This window comes from Spinacia oleracea, chromosome 3 (assembly GCF_020520425.1).
Source record: "Spinacia oleracea cultivar Varoflay chromosome 3, BTI_SOV_V1, whole genome shotgun sequence".
Classification (NCBI taxonomy): domain Eukaryota; kingdom Viridiplantae; phylum Streptophyta; class Magnoliopsida; order Caryophyllales; family Amaranthaceae; genus Spinacia; species Spinacia oleracea.
The window spans coordinates 38,555,613-38,581,174 of record NC_079489.1 but is presented as its reverse complement, the minus strand read 5'-3'; the positions used below and the strand labels follow the sequence as shown (position 1 = coordinate 38,581,174).

The window sequence follows — 25,562 nt, the reverse complement described above, 5'->3', positions numbered from 1 at the left end:
CTGCTGTGTTTTTGGATAAATTTTGCTGTGATTTCAACCACATTCTCAAAAAAAAAAAATTCGATTATCAACCTTTGTTTGATTCTTCTTTAATCAAAAATGGCACAAACACCACTACCACCAAACCAGGATCCATCTAGCCCTTTCTACTTACATCCTACAGACAACCCTGCAAATCAATTGGTTTCAGTAAAGTTTAAGGGTGAAGGAGAAGCATATGGAGACTGGAGAAGAAGCATGATGATTTCCATGTCTTCTAAGAATAAACTAGGGTTTGTGAATGGAACGATTTCCAAACCTGATACTGATGATGCTACATACTTAGCCTGGATGAGATGCAATGACATGATGATATCCTGGTTGCTCTTTAATCTAGACTCAACCATAGCTAAGAGTGTGATGTATTTCAATACAGCTAGAGAGATTTGGTTGGATCTAGAAGACATATTTGGTTTTGTTAATGGACCACAATTGTTTGCTTTAGAACAACAGGCTTCTGATATTACTCAAGGAACACAAAGTATTTCATAATTTTTCACTGAGATTAAGTCACTTTGGGACAAACTGAGTGCAGCAAACCCCTTGCCAGTTTGTACTTGTAATCTGTGCACCTGCAATTTGACACAGAAGATCTTTAAGATGCAGCAAGATCATAGACTTATGCAATTTCTCATGAAATTGAGTGAACATCTGGCCACAGCAAGGGGAAATTTACTTATGATGCAGCCTCTTCCAACCATCTCTCATGCATATAGAATGCTAGCTCAAGAGGAAAGGCAAAGAGAACTCAGTATACCTACACTCCAACATCATGAGAGCCATGCTTTTGCAGCAGATAGGAGGAGGTATAATGATTATCAGAATAGAGGAAACTACAGAGGACAACAGTCATATGGTAGATCTGGATATCCGTATAACAATTCTGCAGGAACAGGAGGAAACAAGACTGCATACAAGAGACCTAACTATTATTGTGATCATTGTAAAGTGAATGGTCACAGTATAGAGAGGTGTTTTAAACTACATGGCTTCCCACCAGGATTTTCAGGATCTAAAAATGATAAAAGAGTGGCAGCAGCTGCATATTCTGAAGAAGGATACACAGATGACATGTTTTCAGAATATCAACACCAGCATAATGATAGAGAGCAATCACAACAACCAACAGGTTTTCTTACTCCTGAACAGTGCACACAGCTGTTGAGCCTCCTAAACAAACAACAGATTGAAAAGCCAACAAATGCAGATGTTCATTTGGAAGAAGCAGATACTTCAGGGCATGCATTTATGGCAGGTACAACTTATTGTTTTCTTACTTGTTCACATTCTAGCTGGTTGTTAGACAGTGGTGCCTCAGATCATATGTGTGCAAGCTTGAGCATGTTTGAAACTTATGAGCCAGTAAGTACTGATGAGTTCATTACCATACCTAATGGAAAAAAGGTGGCAGTGCATCATAAAGGGACAGTGACATTAAATGAACATATACAGTTAAAAGGTGTTCTACATGTACCAGATTTCCAGTACAATTTGCTATCTGTAAACAAGTTGTGTTCAGATCATCAATGCACTGTGTCATTTACTGCTGACAAATGTTATATTCAGGGCCATTTAATGAGAAAGCCACAGGTTCTTGGTAGTGTGAGATCAGGTCTATACAGTGTTGATGCAGAACAGGATGCAAGCATCAAAGTTTCAACCACTACATGTCTAACAGCTACAACTTCAAGTCAATCAGAAGCAGAATTGTGGCATTTGAGGCTAGGGCATATGCCTTTCTTGAAAATGAGGCATGTTATTGATAGTTTGTCTTCTTTTACCAATAATGTAAGCATTTGTCAGATTTTTCCAGCAGCAAAACAAGCTAGAAGTTCCTTTCCTATAAGTTGTATCAAGACCACCAAGATGTTTGAAATGATTCATCTAGACACTTGGGGTCCTTACAAACACAAGACACATAATGGTTGTACAATGTTTCTCACCATAGTGGATGATTTTACTAGAACAACACGGACACACCTTCTGAAATCTAAAACTGATGCTGTGCCTGTGATTGATTCTTTTCTCAAAATGGTTGAAACACAATTTGCTTGTAAAGTTCTCTGTATAAGGTCTGATAATGCCTTGGAATTGTGTGAGGGTGATATGAAGAGAATAATGCTCAGTAAGGGTATTTTACATCAGACAAGTTGCAGTGGTACTCCAGAGCAGAATGGAGTTGTAGAAAGAAAACATAGACACTTGCTTGAAACTGCTAGAGCTCTACATTTTCAATCAAAGCTTCCCATCAGATATTGGGGTGAGTGTATACTCTGTGCCACTTACTTGATAAACAGAATGCCACTTAAGAGTATAGGAAACTTGACTCCATATGAAAAACTTCATGGCCACAGACCCTTGTTTGATCACCTCAAAGCTTTTGGCTGTCTTTGCTATGTTTCTACTTCCAAAGTTGACAGAACAAAGTTTGATATGAGGGCTAAATCATGTGTATTTGTTGGATATTCACCTTCACAGAAGGGATACAAAGTTCTAGACCCTACTACAAACAAAATCATTGTTTCTAGGGATGTCACTTTTCATGAAACACACTTCCCTTTTCACCATACACCATCTTCTTCCACCTCTGATGATACAGCCTTCCCACATTCCATCTTTCTTCCTAAACACACTCCTCTCTTACCTGATCCTAATCTTATACTTCCTTTCCCATCTGTGTCTACACCACTAGAACCTATATTCTCTTCTACTGACACAGAATCTACACACAGTGATCCACCATCTTCTCCTTTCTCATCTCTAAACACCACTCCTCTCTCTTCACCACATTCTTCTACTCCTTCTTCTTCTCCTTCTCTCATTAATCCTGATTTAACACAAGATCTTACTGACAATCCTCTCAGAAAGTCAACCAGAATTCCCAAACCACCTTCTTATCTTGAAGATTACCATTGTCATCAAGCTAGTCATTGGTGTAACTTGGTTTCTTATACTAGTCTGCCAGCAACCTATCATGCTCTTATGTCATACATTGACAGTCTGGTTGAACCAAAAACTTACAAAGAAGCAGTTCTTAGCCCAGAATGGATTCAAGCTATGGAAAATAAATTGAGGCTTTACTCAACAATCAGACATGGGAAATGGTTGATCTACCACCAGGAAAGAGACCAATTGGTTGTAAGTGGGTGTTTAAAGTTAAACTCAAAGCAGATGGCACCCTTGAGAGATGTAAAGCTAGGTTGGTTGCACAAGGGTATACACAGAAGTTTGGTATTGACTTTGAAGAGACATTTTCTCCTGTGGTCAAAATGGCAACAGTCAGATGCATCATTTCATTGGCAGCTAGCAGAAAATGGGTTATTTTTCAACTGGATGTCAATAATGCCTTCCTTCATGGAGATTTACATGAAGAAGTTTATATGAAAGTACCAGAAGGCATTTCCAACCCTGAGAACAAAGTCTGCAAACTCAGAAAATCCCTCTATGGTTTGAAGCAGGCCTCTAGACAATGGTTTGCAAAGCTTCACACTGAGTTGCTGAAACAAGGTTTTGCTCAATCTAAAAATGACTACTCTTTGTTCATCAAGAAAACTGAGCATCACATTACCTTGGCTGCTGTTTATGTGGATGATATTCTCTTAACAGGGAATCATTTACCTACCATTGATGCATTGAAAGCTCATCTTCATGCTGTTTTTAGCATCAAGGACCTTGGTGTCATGAACTATTTTCTAGGCATTGAAGTTGGTTATTTATCTGATGGTGTTGTTCTAACTCAGAAGAAATTCACAAAATCTCTCCTTGCTGACAGTGGTTTTGATCTTCATAAGTTTGCTGCAGCCCCTCTACCTATCAACACTAAGCTTCTTTCAGATGATGGAGATCTTTATGCCAACCCTGAATTATACAGATGTCTTGTTGGTAAACTGAATTTTTTGACACACACCAGGCCTGACTTGTGTTTTGCTGTCCAACTGTTGAGTCAGTTTATGCATTCACCTAGAGTATCTCATGTTCATGCTCTCCATCATGTGCTAAGATATGTAGCTGGTTCAGAAGGTCAAGGCATCATCTTAAAAGCTACAGATTCTTTGACACTACAGGCCTTCTCTGACAGTGATTGGGCTTCCTGTCCTAACACTAGAAGGTCCATTACAGGATATATCTTACTTTTGGGCAACTCTCCTGTATCTTGGAAATCCAAGAAGCAAGGTACTGTTTCCAAGAGCTCTTCAGAGGCTGAATACAGGGCAATGGTTGCAGCTGCATCTGAAGTCACTTGGCTGGTTAGGTTGTTGGAAGAAATTGGTGTCAACTCCCTCAAACCAGTCACATTGCATTGTGACAATCAATCTGCAATTTATATTGCCAAAAATCCGGTTTTTCATGAAAGAACCAAACATATTGAGATTGATTGCCACTTCACAAGGGACAAAGTTTTGGAGGGTCTCATTCAGCTGACTTACTTGCCTACTCAGTCTCAACTGGCTGATATCTTCACTAAAGCTTTGCCATCACCCCAGTTTTATCAATTGCTTTCCAAGCTAGGTGTCTCTTCTGCACCTCCTAGCTTGAGGGGGGGTGTTGGTTATACTACCACACCTGCTGACACTATACCAGCAAAGCAAGCACACCACTGCAGAGCTACACTCAGCCACACTGGATCATACCCCATGTAACAGAATACAGTTACATTATCAGCTAGTTTGTTAGCTAGTGCCAGCTAGGATGTTTATGATTGGTTGATAGTTTTTATACTGCATGCTTATTGGTTGTGCCAGCATTGCAGCAGAGTAGTATATATTGTTGCTCTTCCCTTATTGCTTAGTTTAAGAGAGGATATTCCCTAAGCTGTATCAGCATTCTTCTCTCTCTAAATAAAAGCTTCTCAGCAGTTCCTTTAATGGCTGCTTGTGAACCAAGTAAACTGTGTTCATATTGTTAGAAGTTAGCTTGTTTTCAACATCAAAAAAATTGGGAGCCATTGGAAGAAATGGGTTGACAGGGATGAGATAATGGGAGAGAAAGTAAAAGAAATTGGTTGAAGATATCACGTGGGTCCACTTTCCATCTTACATTTGAATGTTGAAAGTGATTGTTGTGAGTTACCTTACTCCGTACTATTAATCGCAGGGGATTAATATTGTCCGTTGGATTTAGATGATCAACGGCTGATAATGTTTCTCACGCTTCTCACCTAATATGTATTTCTCACGTGATCCTTCCTCTCTCTCTCTCTCTCTATATATATATATAGGGGAGGGATCCGGTGAAAATAGGTCCCTATGTGAGTATACTAGTATATATGAGAATGAATCTAATCCGTTTGATTAGATGAATTTCATGGGCTAGGATTAAAAGAAATTAATGGAAATATTGTAAATAACCTCCCACCTACCAAATAATAAAAAGGCATATGTTTCTCTCTCTAAAGATAATATTAGATGTTCACACTCTCTCTCTAAAATTCAACCTTCTTCCTCTCTCTCACCATTTTCTCTCTCCTCAAAAAACTGCCATTGAAGCTTAAAAAACGTCGATGAAGCTTCAATTTACTCGATTATTAGCTGATTTAAGGTAGTTTCTTGTCGAATTCTTCTATATTTCTTTTTTTCTTCTACATTTTCGTCAATTTTGACCTAATTTTTTGAATTCCTATAAGATTGAAGATGAAGGAAGTAGAAAAATTCGAAAATTAAGCCGAAAAACCTACGAACAAAGAAGGTAAACAACAATACACAAATTTCGCACCATTTTTCTTGTTTTTAGACCTTAATTTAAGTAATCAATTGATTGAATGTTCTGTTTTGTGATTTGTTTTTTTCTAAAAATTTTTGTGCTTATTTTCTGAATCTAGAATTAGTTTGTTCTGAATTTTTGCGATTAGTTCTTAAATTTCTGAATTATTAGGTTAATAATTAATTTCTGATTTTTTGAATTAATTTCTGAAAATTTTCTTTATTTTATAATTTACTGATTGTATGAATTAATTCATGATGTTCTAATGATGTTCTAAAACTTATAGTTTTATGTTCTGAATGTTTAAACAGAGAAAATTCAAATGTCGGAAATGAGAATTAACACGCCAACATCAGAGCCACAACGCACAGGTAGTCGTCCTATTGTCGAACAAGCACTTCTGAAAGGCGTCCTTGTAAATGTTGAGTAATATTTTATAATCTCAATTCTTTAGAACATGAAGGTTCAACATTTAGAACATTAAGGTTTGTTGTTTAGAACAAAATTCTTTAATGTTTGGAACATGGAAGTTACTTATTAGAACACCAAAATTTAGGGATAGTGATGGTTCAAGTATTAAGAAATGGAAGATATTGGATGACATTAGATCTTATTTGACTCAATTACCATATTTGAACCTTATGTGTGACTGTGTAACATCAAATCAACCAATGTTGGCTTGAATTTGAATTTTGTTATTTGATGTTTGCGCTTTTATGTAAGTTGAAGTTTCATCGTCTTGGTGTATGTATGTATTTATAATGAAAACATTGTAATTTAATCAGGAATCATGTGCTTAATACTATTGAATTTCAATTGGTAAATGTGGTCTTTATGGGAAAGTGATTGACATTCTTTAGGTCACATGAATTGGGCATGGAAACACAAGGGTGTTCCTCGATGAAAATAGAGACAAATTTGGAATGAAGTTCCTTTGAAAGATATAATTTGTCTCAAGAACATGAGTTTTCCCTGAATACCTTGAAATGGTTCTAGGAAATAATAATATGAGCACATATGCAAACATATTTGTGCTGGTTCTTGGAAGCATTGTTGTTGGTCTTAGAATACCAAATCAACCAGTGGTATGCCCTTCCATAATTTTATAGACAATTACACGAGTGACCTTTTTTCTTGCTTTGAATCCTTCTGTGTTGATTGATATGTCTCCTTCTAATTAGAACACGTATCTTAACTGATTATAACATTATCTAGACTAATTAGAACATGTAGCTTAACTGATTAGAACATATAGGAATAATGTAAAGAACATATAGATTCACTTGTTAGAACATATAGCTTCTCTTGTTAGAACCTGTTGCTTCACTAGTTAGAACATATAGTACATTGGTTAGAACATATAACATATGTTGTTTTTAATATAATATGTATATATTTAAAACATAACTCAATTGGTTTCATATGTTGCAGGGAAACCGAAGCTCACCTCGATAAGGAAACTGGTCTGAGTAAAGGAGGGACATGACCTGCTGATGTGCAACATAATGTGGAACCAATTGCTGAGCACGATATTGAGGAGGTGAACCAGAAACATCGGAAACCAGAAACATGTTGCAAAGAGGAAAGAAAGGACAAAAATTATTGTTAGAGATGTCAAGAAGCACAAGTCTGTAGTTGAGGTGCGTTCAGGGCCACAAGACTGTGTAGAAATGTATAAAGAATCAAGATCGGTGGAGAAAGCTAGACTCTTGAGTATTGCGCCTGTTACTTGCATGTGTGTGTGCGCTCTTTCATGAGTACATGTGTAAATTCAGAACATTAAGTTGGAGAATTCAAAACATTTTGCTTAAGAATGCAGAACATTTAGTTTGGGAACTCAGAACATCTAGTTTAAGAATTCATATAATTTAGTTTGGGAATTCAGAACATCTACTTTGTGAATTCATGACATCTACTTTGTGAATTCATAACATATACTTTATATATTCAGAACATATGCTATTTTATTGTTTCTAATATTCAAAATTTAATTTATTGCAGTTTAGGCAAATGAAGAGATATTGTGGCAAGATATTGGCGCACAAGGAAAATATTGAACTTCATGTTATGATTTCAAAGTCAAGTAAATGGGAAACAAAGAATCAAATTTAACGAGATCATAATTCCTTTGTAACATCAATGTTGAATGTCTTGTAAATACTTTAGGTTGAATTCGTACAATTAGTAAACTGACAAATTCGATATTGGTTGGTTTTGATCAACTTGTAATAGATTCATTTTCTTAAAGTTTTATCCTTGTTTGAAGTTTAATTTGACGAATATTTGTTATGTGATATGCTAATGAATCTATTAAAAAAAGGTCAAATAGTTCACAATTCTACTAGCTAAACCTTGTTCAAATGATTGGCAAAGAAAAATATTCTATTTTCTATGTAGAACAAAATATGTAAAAATTTAGAACATGATCAACAATATGTAGAAAAAATGTGTTTAATTTTAGAACATGGTCAACAAAACCAATATACGATTAGAACAAAACATATAACATTTATATAACAATTCGAACTGTAACATTGTCCATCCATAATGATAACTAAAATGTAACACTAAAAAAAAGACATAAAAAAATTATGTAACAAAGAGTGCAACGTTAGATAATTCTTCAAAACAAAAAAAATGTAACAAATAAATCAACAACTCTTGTTGCACGACACTGAAATCGAGTATTGTCTGAAGAAACGGATTCGGTGACAGAGTCCTGAAAATATCAAAAGAGATTTAGTGTCAAGACAACTAAACACAAATAATAAAAGTAAATACAAATTAGAACATTCTGTACATTTTTTTAGAACATGATGCATATTATTTAGAACATTATGTATATTATATTGTATAGAACACAATATAGAGTTTCTTAGAACATGTTGTGTATTCTTTAGAACGCAGTGAAAATTTATTCTGAACATGAAAAGAAATAAAACAGAAATCTAAATTTTCAAATAACTTTATAAAAAGTTATAACTTACAAGTTCACTTCACTTTTGTTTGGTAAATTTCGGATCATGGTAACCAAACTTAACAACTAGACACATTTGAATTAGAACAACTTGCAAGTTGTTCACTATTTACAACAGAATCTACAAAATAATGGAAAAAAGTTCAGAGCATATATAATATTAACATATAGAACATATGAATACAAGTCCAGAACATGAAAATCAATTATTCAGAACATCATAAACAATTATTCAGAACAACAAAAGCAACTATTCTGAACAAAAAGAACAATTATTCAGCACATTTAAAATAATTATTCGGAACACAATGACCAATTATTCAGAACATTAAACATCAGACGTATTAATAAAAAAAACTGATTGGATTCGATGAATGATGATACCGGATTATGATGAACTTCTAATTCCATTACTCAAACAGATAGAATAATGATCAATCTGAAATTAAAAAACAAGAAAAATACAACAATGTTCCAACATATGGAGTCGATTCGATCCAAATTCGAATTGAATTCGCACAAATAACAACATGATCGATCGTCGTCGGACAATTGAATTGGCACAAATATGAATTTTTCAAACAATAGACTTTCACAAAACATGATGTAATCTGAATATAAACACAAATTAAGAACGAAGTTGAATCATAATACAAATAATCGCTCCAAAATGAAATTTAATTCAACAAAATTTGTCCAAAAATCACAAGAATAATCACACAATCATGAAAATAAAAATTGGTATCATACCTTTAAAAAATTAAAATCTGGAAATTTGATGAATATATTCGAGAATTTGATTGAAATCGCAGCGAATTAAACTGAAATTGAAGCGAAAATCGACCTTGATTGAGGTCTCTAATGGAAGTAAAGTGAAGAGAGAGAAAACAAAGGTCAGTGATAGAAAGAATTATGCGTGAAAAGGGAAGGAGATGGTTGGGTTATTGTTCAACGTATTTACAAAAATGCCATTACTAGTCCCTTGATTTTGAGCTGTTAGATTAGAAAAGATCCAAAGGCCAAGATTTATTCTCACATAAGAATGTATTCTCACATAAAGGGGGTGTTCTCACATGAGTCTTCCTCTTTTCTTTTTCTACTTTAAACATAATAAATGTTGGTAAGTCGATTATTTATCTAAGTTAGTGTTTGTTAATTTTGTTGTTGTAAGTTACGGTGATGAGAAGTATCTGTATGAGTTGAAAATATATGAAGAAAAATACTTTTTTTGGTAGTTATTATGCATATTATTAGGTGGTAATTTTTTTATGGTTATTATTTTTCACCCAATTCACCCGGGACAATGGATGGACGAAATGTGGGTAATGGATAAACAAGTTAACAGATGGATCAGTGGAGCGGATGGTCGAGCATCTCGGTGGAAATTCGGGTCAATGGGTCTGGTTTAGGTTTGATTTCAGGTCTTCTAGTTGTTTCAAATGATATCACAAAAAATGTAAAACTTGATATTAATACATATTGTGATAAATGAGTCAAATTAGGTCATTTGGGGTCGGTTCAGGTCGAGTTGAAGTCGGGTTATTGAGTCGGATCAGACATTGCCAAAATCGAGTTGGATGCGCGCGGGTGATGCTCCATCCGACCCGCACACGATCCATTTTTCCCTACATAGGACGGAGCAGAGTTTTACGGAGTAGTAACTTTGTCATTTATCCCAATTTTGATATTTGGCTCCTACGTAATACTCCGTATCAAATATCAAATATGGAAAAACATACGGATTATTTCATATCGCCAATTTTCTATCCTTATCTCGCCCTCTAATCCTTATCCCTCGTGTCAAACACGGGTCACTCAAGCGTGGTACCCGAGGATTCGTACCGTTTTATTTTCATCTTACTTTACAAAAAATGAAATTCTCTCTCCAAAATAATCTTCATAGACCCCCACACCAAAGTTGCTCCCTGTGTCTCTCTGACACACCACAAATTCAGATAAACGAAGAACAGGACTGTAGCAGTTTGTGGGAGTTCAAACATTTCTTTCTTCTTTTTTGCCAATTTTGTACTGTTAACTCGAGTTGTCATGGCCCATTATCAGTCTCTCTTGTCTGCTATCTTTACAATTTCCCACTAAAAAGAAACAAATTAAACACCACTCTTTCATTTATTTATTTCAACCCCTCTTTTTTCTCTCTAAAACACCCCCCACTTTCTCTCTCCAGAATGATGAAGAAATACAATTAATGGAAATGGGTTCCAATTACATGACTGTTGAAGGGTCGTCAACCTCTTCTCCTGGGTTGTCTGATTCTTTAAACGGCCTTAAATTTGGCCAGAAAATCTACTTTGAGGATGTGGGCGGTGGTGGCGGCGGCGGAGGTGGTTCCGGGAAGTCTTCTGGTGGTGGTGGGTTGGTGAAAAAGGGAGGGAAAGGGGTGGTGCAAGGCGGACAGCCGCCGCGGTGTCAGGTGGAAGGGTGTAATGTAGATCTTAGTGATGCTAAAGCTTATTATTCAAGGCATAAAGTTTGTGGCATGCACTCCAAATCTCCTGTTGTCATTGTTGCCGGTATTGAGCAGCGCTTTTGCCAGCAGTGTAGCAGGTCTCTTTATTTTTGTTTTCTCTCTCCTCGGTGTTGAAATTTCAGTTATTTTTTTGACCATTTCTTTGATTTTATGTTATAATTTTTCTCATTTAAATTATTGTTTTATGTTTATGTTGTTCCTTTTTCCTAATCATGTTTTTTTTTATATGTCTAGAGTTTAAATTTGGATTTGCTTGGTTTAATTAATTGACCTGTCCTTTTCTGTTATCATAATTATCAAGCATTTATTTTGGTCAAGTCTCTAAAATCTTTAATTTTTAATGATTTTTTTAGTAAACTTGATTGATTCAGTGGGGAGTAATTAATGAGAGAGCAAGATTTGGTTATTGTGATTTGTGGTTGAAAGTTATTTATTTATTTGTTTATAATTGTTTTTTCATACTTAATGTGGAGTTAGGTGATGATTGTTTGTGCTTAAAGTATACTTATGTCATCTAGGGCATATTATTAGGATGTTGATAGGTGCATTTGGGAGATTTGGAGTGAAGTTTAAAGAATATATTGTGGTTCATTGACGTCTTGAGTGTAAGCTTGGTAAGTTGATTGAAGGACAATGGTGAAAAGTTTGCAGTAGCATGTAGGAATGAGAGAAACTGTGCATTGGCGGTTGCTTTTGATAGGTACAAGAGAAGGATGAAGGTTTTCACAAATGAAGATTAGAACTTTAAGTTTTGCTTAGTATAACAAATGATTGTTAGGGTAGGCTAATGACCAAGTGTCATCTTCTGCATGTCGCTTTTGGCTTTTAAAGGGACAGAAAGAATAACATGATGAAAGCATTTGATGGCAAGGGTTCATGCTACCATCTTTGAGTACCCATCATCTTTATGTGTCCTATTACTGTTTCAGATTCTTTGCTCCTACCCCTGATGTCCTAAACTTAAAGAAGAGGGGAAAAGGATAATTACGGATTGAAGGGATCATAAGCAACTTGAGCTGTGTCTGCCTTTTGGCAAAGGACATTAATTTCTGTCATTACTTTGTTTTCAAAAGCAATGTCATATGCAGTTGAGCATCATCCGCAATAGTGAATCAAGTTGCTTGTGCTTTTGGGATGGTAGAATTCAGTTAAAGGTGATAGCTTGCATTTTATTCGTTACCAACTTCCTTCCCTCATTTTTCTTTCTTTCCCTTTTTCATTGGAGAAGGGACTCAAGGGAGATTGGGGTTTATGTTGGTGTTGCTGCTTGGTAAAACATAAGTATAATCGTATGGACTATTTTTCGTAGTTATAGCCGGTGTATCGTCTGTGGTGAAGTTCATTTATTTTTGGAGGAATGATGTTATTTTGGCGAGTCCTCAAATTTTTCCGTGTTAAGTAGGTATGGATCTAGATGTTACAACCATCATAATATTACTGACATATTGGGTATGTTTGTAGCCATGTCATACTACAGAAGATTTTACTTGTAGGAACATAAAAATAGCTAATCAGTGAAGAACCTACTTTTTCTCAAATGTATTACGGATTTACAGAGTATAACGTATAGGTGCTCTACCAATCCCCTTTGATAATTCGTGTTTGGAAAAAAAAGTACAGAGTACAACGATATGACATGTAAAATAAGTCTTTCTCCAACTCTGTTTGCTTCTGAAACTGGAAGTGGCTGGAGACTGTTTTAAAGTTTTTGATGAAGAGTATTTTTTTCATTTACTTGCAGTAAGACTTGATGATGTACAATTTGTTTACCCTTACCTCTGTAATATCTTGATCGAGACTGACATTAGACTGCTAAATGCAAGCAAACCTGGTCGCTGTATCTTTTGTCATACATTTTTGTCAATGCTTTGGAGAATGATCTGATACATGCAATATTGTGACTTTTAGTTGTTCACTATGGAAAAGTGGGTCTTTTAGAAAACTGCACCCCATTGTAGACTTGATCCGAGGCACATTATCGTACCCTGAGTCTCACATGTTTTAATGATGTTTCCTTTATTACTCCATGGCGGACATGTTATATTGTTATCCCAATGATTGAAGAATTTCTGGACTGTGTTAAGATTTTGAATATTTTCAAAGCTGCAGTAGTTAGTTGAATAAATATTACAATGGATCATTGCCTTTGTGAAGCCAATGTTTGTAAGGTAAGGTACTAAATTTTGACGCATGAAAAATTGGTCTGACGTGTCAATCAACATCTGGTATTTTTGTGAGGGTCTCTTGTCATTGTGAAATATATATGCATAGTGTATAACAGGTGATAATGATGTGCATTGTGTGGCATTCCATCGTGTTTTGGAGTGTTTTACTCCAAAAGGGAAGTGTTCGTTCTGACACTAAGGTGGAGTAGATGAAGGGAATTTCATGTTTCCTTTAGTTTGTGTTGCTTTAGCTTTGTTTCTTTTAATGAGTTTGATGGAAAATATTTCCATTGGAGTTAGGCTGTCATAACTCATAAGTGATGTAATTTTTTTCTATCTATCTTAAAAGATTCAGGGTTTCTGATATAGACATGTTCTAACATGTCCACTACAAGAACGATTTAGGCATAGAGTCCTCTTGGAGTTGTCCTTTGTTTGAGAAAGATGTCCAATTCATCTTACACTCTAAGTGATACATGGCATTTGTCATTCAGGAATAGAAAGGGGCTAGCGCCTTGGTTTTTTTATATTTGGTCATTCCCTGGGAATCTGTTTAGTCTTGTAGTAAAAACTAATACTTCGTGAGTTGATTTTTTAAAAAAAATAAATTAAAATTGAATATATTTTCAATTGGTGTTGAACTTTCTTTTCATCTAGTGGGAGCATGGTTGAATGTATTTTTCATTGGTATTGAACTTTCTTTTCGTCTAGTGGGAGCATGAAATAAGAAAATGCAACGTGCAACTTTTAAAGCTTAATGTTGATGTATGATGCATTACTTGATGTTTTAGAATATATGAAAATTGAATTTTTATATTTAAGAGTGCTTTATCTGTCAACAAATGTTATGTTACTTTGGGGGTGCTTCAGTCTCTCACCAAATGTTATGTTGCTTTGGTTATTGTATCATAGATTTCATCGGCTTCCTGAATTTGACCAAGGAAAACGAAGCTGCCGCAGACGCCTTGCCGGTCATAATGAGCGTCGAAGAAAACCACCACCTGGATCTTTGTTATCATCTCGTTTGGGGCGTCTCTCTGCATCCCTTTTTGGTGGTGAGAGATCGTAACTTTAGGGGGTTTATTAGTATAAAAAAAACTCAAGAAGATGCTTTCTGCTTAGAAATTTCATTTATGCTATTGCAGATAACACCAGCGGAAGTGGTGGCTTTTTATTGGACTTCTCTTCATACTCAAGGCAGTCTGAAAGGGATCTGTGGCCGAGTTCAGAAACCTCTGAACAGGTGTCTGGAAGTCAGTCCAGGTCCATTATGTGGTCAGGTGATGTAATCCTGCACTCTGTACATTGAACCATAACACTGCATCTAGAGAGGAAAAGTCATATGAACCTACTAGTAGTTGCACATGACTTTGTCATTGTTTCTTTTAAATCTTTTAACACTCTATTAGTTCAATCTAAGTATGCCGCTTTATTTGCTATTATCTACTTAATATTTTGATTTAATACTACTGTCACTACCACTATACTAGAAGTTCATGTCCATTGGCTGTTTGGTGCAAGACTGGAAGGGGGCGTTTGGTTGGGGGTTTTCAGGAAAGGGAATGAACTAGTATGATTCCGTTTGTTGTTGTTTGTTTGCCCTTTTTTGTCATTCCCTTTACCTCTTTTTGTTTTTCACTTACCCCCAAAAGCCTCTAACTTGATACCCTACCCCCCCAAACTTTCCCATTCCCTTTCCCCCAACACCCCCAAAATTGTTGACCACCATTGACCAACAATATAACACCACCCAAGTTAGGGGTGAGCAGGTACCCTTCCCGGAACCTGTTGCAACAGGTTCCTTAAAATGGGAACCGGAACCTGAGGTTCCTAAAAATGAGAACCAGAACCTGTTGCAACAGGTTCCGATTCAGGGTACAGTTGTTTTAAAAATTTAAATATGTTATTGAGATTTTATTGAAAAACTATCTACTTTATGGTTTGGCTTTGATTTTTTTTTTTTTTTTTTTTTATAGTTTGGGCTTAAGTTGTCATTCTGTATTTATATTTTCCAAAAATTAGCTTGGATTGTTTTATATTTTGGGCTTATGAGACATTTTTATATGGCCCGGTTCTTTATTTTGGGTACTCCATGTTAGAATTAGTGTGTACAGGGTACCCGTTTCAAAAAATTGAGAACCGAAACCTGTTGCAACAGGTTTCCAAATTTGTTACTCGGAACCGGAGCAGGTTCCTATCAGGTTTCGATTCAGGGTACCCTAACTTTTTGCTCACCCCTAACCCAAGTGACCCAACACCTGAACCACCTTCACCGTCGACACACCTTATCCCACCGGCACCCACCCACCCACCCACCTTCGACCCTTTCCCGCCGCCACTTCTACCCTTTCCCGTCGACAACCCCACCCACCAACGCCTTCCCCCCTTTCCCATCGACTTTCACCCACCCTTTCCCACGTCGACAACCACCAAAACACTCCGGAACCACCAAAAATCACCCGAAAACCTGGCCCAAGCAATCAAAAACCACCGTAACCCACCCCCAAATATTTCCCCATCAAGAAATTATGTATTTGAAAGGTTAAATTCAACCATGAAAGCTCCAGATCTGGAGTTTTCATGGTTGAATTTAACCTTTAAAATATCAAATTATACCCTTTATGAACATGGTGAAACAAAAAGAGAAGAAAGAGAGAGATTTGAGCGACGGCAGTGGATGAGGGAGAGCGGCCGGAGGATAAGAGCAACGGCAGTGGATGAGGGAGAGCGGCCGGCAGAAGATGAGGGAAGAGGGGCGGCCGGAGGATAAGAGCAACGGCGGTAGATGTGGGGAGAGGGGCAGGCGGCAACACCATTAGAGGGAGGGAGAATGTGGTGGAAGCAATGGTGTATTGGTGTGAGAAGGAAGAAGGTATTGGAACAAAACAAACAACTATTTACAACAAAGGGTTTTACATTCCTTTCCTCCCCTTTCTCTTTGTTGAGTTCATTCCGTTTACCCTGTGCGAACCAAACGGCCCCTAAGGTTATACTTTGAGGAAATAGTAACGAGTTTGTAATTTTTTGCATGGAATGTTACATGCGAAGTCCATGGTGATACATCTCCTATCTAAGCATGTGTTTAGGTTATAATAAGAATTGAAGAAGAAATATATGTGTTTGGACTTTGGACGGTGTAGGTCTAATATCATGGACATCCATACAGAACAGTCCTTGCAAAATTATGTACAAACTTTCTACTATTACTTTGAATAATAACCATTTACAAAATGTGCTATAGTTGCATTTTCTAGTTAAATTTTGCTAAGCTACTTTTAGGGGATAAATAGTTAGCAAACTTCTTTCACAGCTTCTGTTCTTCTGCTACTGTTTATTTGAAAATTTAATGGATATTTCCCGTTGTTCTTGTTTGGAAAAACTTGCTCATAGTATTATTTAGCATATCACAAATAGCAGATTAGATTACCAGATTTGACCAACACGGCTGGTTTTTTAACAATAACAACATTACATAAACAGTGATAACACCAATGCCCCTAAATGCCTAATGAAGCATCTCGTCTGATCAGGGCAGGGGTACTGGATGTGAAGCAACATAACATAGTTGATTTTTTAAGTATTTTATGATCAACAATTGGTTTGAATTTGTCAAATGATATAAAGGACAGTAAGTTTTACAGAAAATACACTCTTCAATATGCTTTTCCCGTGTTTGTACTGGATAGAAATGGATTGAACTCAATCTTACCCCACAATCTACTACTTTGCATTTGCCAAACAATGCAAAATGTGGGGTCTAGTGTACTCTATTTCCTGCAATTTAGAAAACGAAAATTTCAGTATAATAGTCGTTATTCAGAAATAGGCTACTAGGTTAGGAGTTGAGGGACCAATATTTAGGTGGTGGGATTCATAAAGATAGCTGAGACGTAATTATCTTTTGTGAAATTCCAGAAATGTTGGGAGTTATGTCTAATGTTTGTGGCATGTTAATATCCACAGGTGATTCTGAGGATCCTCCTCCGAAGATATTTATGCAAGGTTCAGCTAATGAGTCCAGCTATTGTTTTCCGTGGGGAGAATGTATGACAGGCGTCTCAAGTGACTCAAGCTGTGCTCTCTCTCTTCTGTCAAATGAAACTTGGAGTTCCAGAAACCGATCATCGGGTGCTGGACTAGGTAACTCGATCAACAATGACCAGTGTAGTGCAGCTCATAGTGTTACAGTGGCACAGTTACCCAGCAACAGCAGCAGCAGCAGGTCATCGTGGGGTTTTAAGGGCAACAATGATGCTGATTGTGTGCCTTCGGGTCATCTGGGAGTTGGACAAATCTCTCAGCAGAATTTTAGTGGTCCATATCATGGTGATCTTCTGATGGAACATGTACAAGATGGTGGACGACAATACATGGATGTTGACCATTCAAACTCAAACCATGTCGACTGGTCACTCTGACTCTTGTTTTCATTGCTTTTTACAAAGCTTAAGTCGTGTTGCAGTGATTTCTATAGGGCTCCCTATGATATCTTCCTAAATTCTTAAGTTGATAATTTATTTTCAACTGCTCCCTGCACCTTGTGACTTAAGTTGATTATTTCTCCCCCAGCATGTATTTTCTGTTTTCCTCAACAACTTTCGTGTGATGCTGTTTGATTTGAATAATTTCTGTTTGCAATGCAATTCCCCTTCTGAAATATGTGTGTTGCTATGGTCTATGTGAAATCAGATGAAGATATTACTATATTAGGCTATGACCTGATTCTAATGGCAATTCCCCACCTGATTCTACATTATGCTTTTAGTTTGTTTGGCTACCTAATTTCAATTTCGTATGGGATCGTTCCCGGAGTACCTGATTGCCATTCATTAGTAGTATCATCCAATTTTATTAACCACCTCCACCATAGTTTCTCTTTACCATTTAATCCTGATTCACTTGTTCCTGCGGAATTTGGGATTTTAAGAGAAATTTTGGAACACAGAATTATGTCATACCGATCCTGGTGCTCACTTGGTAGAAACTGCTCTATCAACTTTTTTGTACCAATAATGTCTTGGCCTTAGTGGTTAAGATTGAGGGCCTATTTACGATAGGTCTCATGTTCAAATCCCCCCTCCACATGTGTAATTTATGTTACCCTCATAGTCATTCGTACCCAAAAAATAAAAAATAAAAAATAAAAACTAAAAACTAAAAACTTACCGGTAAACCTTTCATCTTGTATTCTTGTGAATGTATCAACACAACTCTTTAATTGATTTAGTACCTCTGGATCCAAAGTTAAAAAGGGTTTACAGTAGATAATTTGGATGCAAAGGGAAGTGGGTGTTTACAGCAGTAATTATATGAATAAAAATACGAGTGATGAGTGGCTGCTAGTGAGAACAATAGGGTAACATAAACATTCCTATTTTACAATAAAAATACAATGCAGCAATATCTAAGTGGTTGCCTAAGTTATCAACAATTGCAACATGAATCAACTCCTGACCCTGACCCTGACAGCCCACTATTCCAGTCTCGTGGCAAATGCCAAATGCAACGTCATGCTTGCTTTTCCACCACCTATACCAAAAGCAAGGGGTGTACCCTGCTTCACTGAGTTGCAAGACCAAACACAATGTAATGAAGTGGGTCTTCAAAGAGAGAAGGATCAAGGATTTATCATCAACCACAACCGTTGTCTTATACTAGACATGAATGATGAATGATGAATGATGAATGATGAATGATGAATGATGAATGATGATCCCATTATCAGCATTTAGTCCCTTTGTATGGTCAAGATCAAGATACCACTTCAATGGTCATCTTCATTTACTCCAGGGCAGTTGGAAAGGAGGCCTTCCGTGGACTCATACTGAAATCAAGGTTATTATTTCACAAATAATCCACCTTCTTCTCAACAATGACAATAAAATAATATTCAAATATCCCAGGTTATTTAGACTAACCTGACATCCACAAAAGAGACAATACCGATGTTCTTCTCTAAGATTTACCAATAGCTCTTGCAGATCCTGTATCAAATGCACCACCATTGTCATTTTAGTCATGTCAAAATCAAACCAAGACTTAAGTAATTAACTGTACCGCTCCATCCAATAAAAATCAATTGAAACTTGTAGTGCCCAGTTAAAAAAATAATTAAACAAAGGACAACACTCAAATCAATCGGTGCTGTTTAACAAATTGCCCCTGATATGTAACAGTCCAACCTAAGGCTCAACCAGACGTGAAATCAAATTTTATCACTTGCAGACATAACAGACATCAACAATGATAAACTATATCAATGACAATAAACGATCAGACACTCATTGAAACTTGGTTCAACACATCACAAAATACATATTTACTCAACAACTCCATTTTCAGGAATGATATTGTGCCTTTTATTTTCAGGACTAGCCACACCATGGTCAATTGCTGTCAAGAAATGGGAGGAAGGACAAAGAGTAAGTGAAATGGGAAGATACAAGATCCATCTGAAATCATACAACAAAGGAAAGGGTATGTAAAATTCATTTCAACTAGTACTTCAATTGTTTTTCCCCTTTGTTTTTGATTTGACTCTTTTTATCACTTAAAACTTCTTTAACTATGATTTTACCTAGCACCACGAGCTACTATTCCAACATGCCCATTAAAATAATGTAAGCTCCATCCATCTCGTACAAGTCATTGTTTCTTTTTAAAGGTTGTCGCCAAATAAATGTCACCTCACCCCGACTCCACCCTCAATTCAAGGCTTTTTACCTAAACCGCTCAACACTCATGTGGGAAAACTTTTTCTTAAATTCACCCAATTGCCAAAAGATCAATAACCTACGACGAGGGATTTAATCTTTATAAAATAATGAATATGTTGAAAATTAGCAACCAGTAGCAAGGTGAAAGCAAGTTAGGTTCAAAAACTTGTTAAGATAGAAGCCTTTTAAAAAGTTCACACTTGCTTAAGTTAGGTCATGGACTGCCCCCTGCAGCAAAAATTTAGGGAGACCCACAAGACTAGTGCAAGTCTAGTAATAGTGCTTCATATACTGCTTGAAAACACTGCTACAGGCTCCAAGAAAACTTAAAGCTGACTTTTAATTATTTACGATAATCAAGGACCATGCCCAGCGAAGTAGTATAAAAATTACACCTTCCCAAGACCCGGGATCTGTCAAAGTTCAGGGCAATGGGGTTTCTTACACTACTGGAGGGTATTAATTTATTACTCGCCTAAATATTGCGGTAATCAACAAATTTTCCATCTTAACATAAAAGAATTACAAGCAAAGCGAGACCTTCGAAAAATTCATCTTTTTGTTTCTAAATTCTGAACTGCAACTGATAATACCAGCACAAATGAGTGTATAAGTAAGTTTCTAACCAAAAGCTATTTTGCCAAAGAGGAATACAATCTTATAGTCTAATGGAACTAAGGATACTAGATTCTTAACAATAATTATCATAGTAGTAATATTATGAAATTAAGTAGTAGTAACTTTTAAGGGGAAAAAACATCCCTTGTATAAAAAAAAAAACCTATAGAGGAAATACTATTGACGAAAGAAATTATTTCTTAAACTACCACATCAAAGTTGCTACTTTACTTTCTAGGAGTCAACATCATTGAAGCCATATCCAGCCAACACTTGTATGTTTTGGTCTACAGTTGTCCAAGTTGCTACTTATGAGTTCATGAATAATGGGCCTTATCCAGCTAACACTTGTAGACCAAAACATCCAGGCTTGTGATCTTACCGTAACCATTATGATGTTTGAAGACATGAGCAAATGACCTATGTGAAATATAGAGTCCTTTTCCTTCATGTCATTCTCACAATTTTGCACCCACAAATTGATGGGAAAATGGAGGGAAGACTTGCGTGTTTTCCTAACATGGCTTTCAACTGCATAGTACCAAATAGGTCAGAATCCTCCATTATCAAACAACCACACAATGTGACAGTCTAGAAAATGAGTCCAAAATCACAAACTGCCAAGGGAAAAATGATACATAGTTGGCACATCAGAGTAGTGAAAGCATTGTTACTCAAAAGATGGTCGACTGGAATGCGATAAAGGAACAGGGTATAGGTCAAAATTTGTGGAAGGACAAGGAAAAGAATAATCAGGTCATCATTCAGATGTTTGTGACCCACTATACACATTAGAAGCTATGTTTGTCATGCTAACAGTTAGAAACACTATTTCCATATTTTTCGAAGTTAATATTCAAAACATTGTGGGCAAAAGGTGTGATTTGCTGCAGCCCCTCAACTGAACAGTAACACACTAGTCAATCCTCCAGTAAAGACAACTAGGGAAGTTCACCAAAATGAGATTCCATGCTTTATAATATCTACCAGGAAGTGTATGACTTAACTAGAAACACCAGCTTTGTTCTTTAAATTATTTGACCATTTCTTTCAATTTCATGTCCAAAATAACTTCCAGTTGCAACTACTTGCCAGGATCTGGACCACCAGGTATTGCAGGTTTTCCTAAAGTTTCAATAAGAGGGATTCCACGCTGATCTACAACAGCTCTATAGACATTCTCCTACCTACTATCAAACATGTCATTCTGAGCCTGAAAATCAACAAATACAGACAGTCTTCATAGCTTGACAACTTGCCCATGTACAAAATGCACTATGCAGTAATTTACCTCCGATCCTAGAGTAGATACTAGATGAAAATATCCTAGTATGAACAAAAGAGAAGAAAAATGTTTTATCTTTCAATGAATATTACTAGAGGAACTAATTTAAAGTTTTCATCTTTCATCTTTCATCAAAGCAAATGTCATAGAGACAACTGACAAGTACTGGCAACAAACAATTTTCCCCTCCGCAATTTGAAATTTTGAACTATTCGTACAAGACAAAGAGATGGTAACAAACACCTTGAATTTCCAACGATTTTCAGATATTGCTACATCAAGGATTATCAATGATAACATGTTCTTAATAACTTGGGGATCAAGGGATCATCTACAGGTTGAAGCAGAAGATCAGGCCAGAGCTTTTCTAGGAGTTAATGAAGAATGAGGAATCTACTTACAGCACACAGTACTATCTTTCGTTATCAAAGAACCCAATTATGTTTAGTGAAAAGTTGTGATCAAGGTTATATCTATCCTTACACGGGAACCGAATTTTGTTATACTTACAACAAGCTCCAGCACCACTTTGCTAAGTGGTGAAATTTGTCAAACTTTCAATTATTGCGTAAGAAAAACACAAATGCAGCTTAGTTGGACCCTTTTACTTGGTTTTTATAGATGAAAGATAATTTACCTTTTAGAGAGAGTAATGTTAAACTTGAGAAGAAAAAAAACATGATACATTGAATACTAGGAAATTTGAAGAAGCACCCATACATGTAGCTAAGTTCATGAAGTGTTAGCCATATGAAAGGCCAATTCAGTTGTCCTGTTAATAGCATGAGATCTTGAAATCTAGCATATGTTAGATCTTAATACACCCCGATCAGTATGAACAACAGGCAAGAGTACTAGGTTTGCAAACTGCAATACATGTAAGAATCTAAAGAATCATCCAGTGTTTGTTGTCTAGGGTTCTAACTCTCTTAAGTAAGTTTACCTTTTATTCTAAGGGCATAGTGAGACCCTATGTTCCTCACATAGACAACATGTTTATGTTTTAGTATTTCTGGTGCTAATTCCCCTAGTATAACCTTTTATCACCACATAATTCTTTCCATGTCCACTTTTTCACATATACGTGTTTCCTCATTCCGTTAACAAGTCGTTCGGAGCTTATTAGAGAGAGAAAATGCGCCACTGACCGCTAACGCTCAATAAATAATGGTTAAAATGCTACAAGCTCAAATTACTAGATCAAAGTGTCATCTAAGCCGGTTTGACACTGCTATTTCTCCAGCTTAAGCATGAATGTATACTACTCCATAGTCCATATAACCTAAAATCAATATAATTCAACCATTTTTCATCACAGGAAAGTTATCATTTAACACAAACAAATCACAAAGACTGTAAAAAAAAGCTCAAAAACTCAGTAACTAATTCGACAATAATAGTTCCAAAAACATATACCTCCTCAGTAATGATTTCCTCTACCTCCTCCTCGTCTCCCCCTTCATCATCCTCGTCCTTCTCCGGCTCAATGACCGGCTCTCGATTCTCCAACTGATCGAGGGCAGCTTTCGCCTTATGATAGTTAATCACCACCCTCTTACTCTTCCACTGCAATTTCTGCCGAACCCCAAAATCCTCCAACATAACCTCCTCCGTCTTCTTCTTCCACTCTTCCCTGTATTTCTCTCTCTTCACCCTCTCCTTCGCGGGATCCTCCCGCCCAATCCCCGCCCTTGACCTCCGAATCTCCAACCCAATTGGCTCCTCCCGCCCCATCGAGCCTTCTTTTCCCAGTCCCTTTCCTGGGGTGTACCCCATTTGCTTCAGCAATTTAAACCCAATATTCGACTGAGGGATTGCTGATTGTATGTTTTCTAGGGTTCTAGCATCTTCCTCTTGCTGTTTTCTCTCTTTCTGTTGTTGCCAGGTCTGAAATTTGGGTTTCTTCTTTGAGGGTTGTTGCGATGAATTGGTTAGGGTTTGGGGGGCGAGTTTTTTGGGTTTGGAAGGTTGTGAGGGTTCGGTGGTAATGAACTTCGAGAGATCACCCATGTAATCTTCATCTTCTACCGCTGCTTCTTTTTGTTTCCCTTGGTTTGTTTCGGTATCCGCCATTGTTGCCAACTTCGCAAGGTTCAGTCCGTTTTCAATGAATTATTTGTTACTCCGTATTAAAACATTTAAAAAAAAAAAGAAGGTTCAGTCCGTTTTGAATTTAGGCGAGTCAAATTGAATACTTCCGAGTTCCGACTTGAATTTTTTTTTTTTTGAAGGGAACGTTAGGCAGGCATATTATTAAGTCAAATCAAGTTCCGTCAAAGTCAAAAGACTTTGAGGGAAATTATCAAGCCATACATATTACGAGACTTGTTTTGTGGGTGAAGTTAGGCGAGAGTGCGAGACTTGTTTTGTGGAAATTTATCCAAACCTGTGTTACCGAAGGTAAAACTAATTAATATTGCTCGGATTAAGTTATAACAAGTTGAATTAGGCCATTAGCGGATAACGATTAGCGGGTGAGTAACAGATAACGGTGAGTAATATCGGATAAAGGTTAAATGTCAATGGCAAATAACTAGTATGAGTGTTCGGTAAAAGTAGCAGTTGATATTGCGAAATACAATAAACGCTATATGTATTGTTTAAAACTTTAATATAAATTTATTAAACGTAATCCGCTACCTTTGAACGCTACTAATTTTAATGTTTGACAAAAGCTATCCAAAAGCTACCTCTTATCAAACATTTATAAATTTTACAAGCAGTGTCTTATTAGGTCAAAACGTTACCCGTTACCTCAAACGCTACTGATTATCTTAAACGCTAACCACCGAACACGCCCTTAATAGTATAACTTTTCCCTAACAAACTTTAATTGGTGGCATATGGATTTGGCAGAAAGATGAGTTCCATATATATATATATATATATATATATATATATATATATATATATATATATATATATATATATATATATATAATATGTTTATCATATCGTAAATGGTGAGTTTATTGGTGTATGGATTTACCATAATTTTTTCTTGTGTATGTGTGGACCTTGGAAGAATATGATAGCATTATAAATAGGACAAAATATATTTTACCACCTCAAAAAATCGAAAAATTATTTTTTATCACCTTTAAAAAAAAACTTGTATTTTACCACCTAAAAAAATAGTAAAAATTGTTTTTTACCACCTGAAAACGGAAAAGTTGAAGAAATCGTTTTGTGGGACACCTATTCGGAAAATGGAAGCAGCTAACAACATCTCACTCATGTCCATAGACTAGAATAGTGGAGTTTAATTTCTCCTGTATATTAAATTATTAAGAGTACCAATTAAGATGAAGTCATCTCAAACATTTTCAGAACTTTGCATCATGAAATCGATAATAGATTAATAGAAGTTTAAGTTTTAGTGTCTTTCCTAAAATTATGTTCCACGTATATGTACACGATAGATTGAAAGTTCATATCCTTAAAATTGATTTTGACCCCATACCAAGTACTCACTAATTATCAAGGATACAATGACCTATTTCCCTAAACATGATTAAGAAATTTAATTCTGGTTTAGGACTGCGGGAATTGAATCACACTCCAAACACTATTA

General features: G+C 36.3%; 2 protein-coding genes across 3 annotated transcripts; one reads left to right on the top strand and one right to left on the bottom strand.

The window, feature by feature from the left end:
• Positions 1-10,605: 10,605 nt before the first annotated feature.
• On the top strand, positions 10,606-18,026 carry LOC110804028 (squamosa promoter-binding-like protein 9). Its single transcript, XM_022009586.2, has 4 exons — positions 10,606-11,281; positions 14,282-14,424; positions 14,515-14,649; positions 17,333-18,026. Exons 1-4 carry the CDS (start codon positions 10,923-10,925, stop codon positions 17,785-17,787), a joined length of 1,092 nt encoding a protein of 363 aa, XP_021865278.1. The 5' UTR covers positions 10,606-10,922; the 3' UTR covers positions 17,788-18,026.
• A 540-nt stretch (positions 18,027-18,566) lies between these two features.
• LOC110804031 (uncharacterized) lies at positions 18,567-24,157 on the bottom strand. 2 transcript variants are annotated; one of them, XM_022009589.2, is made up of 3 exons: positions 23,405-24,151; positions 19,288-19,353; positions 18,567-19,193 (listed from the first exon to the last, which is right to left on the bottom strand). In XM_022009589.2, the coding sequence occupies exons 1-3, from the start codon at positions 24,059-24,061 to the stop codon at positions 19,134-19,136; spliced, it is 783 nt and encodes a 260-aa protein (XP_021865281.1). In that variant the 5' UTR covers positions 24,062-24,151; the 3' UTR covers positions 18,567-19,133. The 2 variants fall into 2 exon arrangements, with proteins under 2 accessions (XP_021865281.1, XP_021865282.1); XM_022009590.2 differs by lacking the exons at positions 18,567-19,193; positions 19,288-19,353 and adding an exon at positions 19,370-21,234 and having other exon boundaries at positions 23,405-24,157.
• Between the last annotated feature and the right edge of the window lie 1,405 nt (positions 24,158-25,562).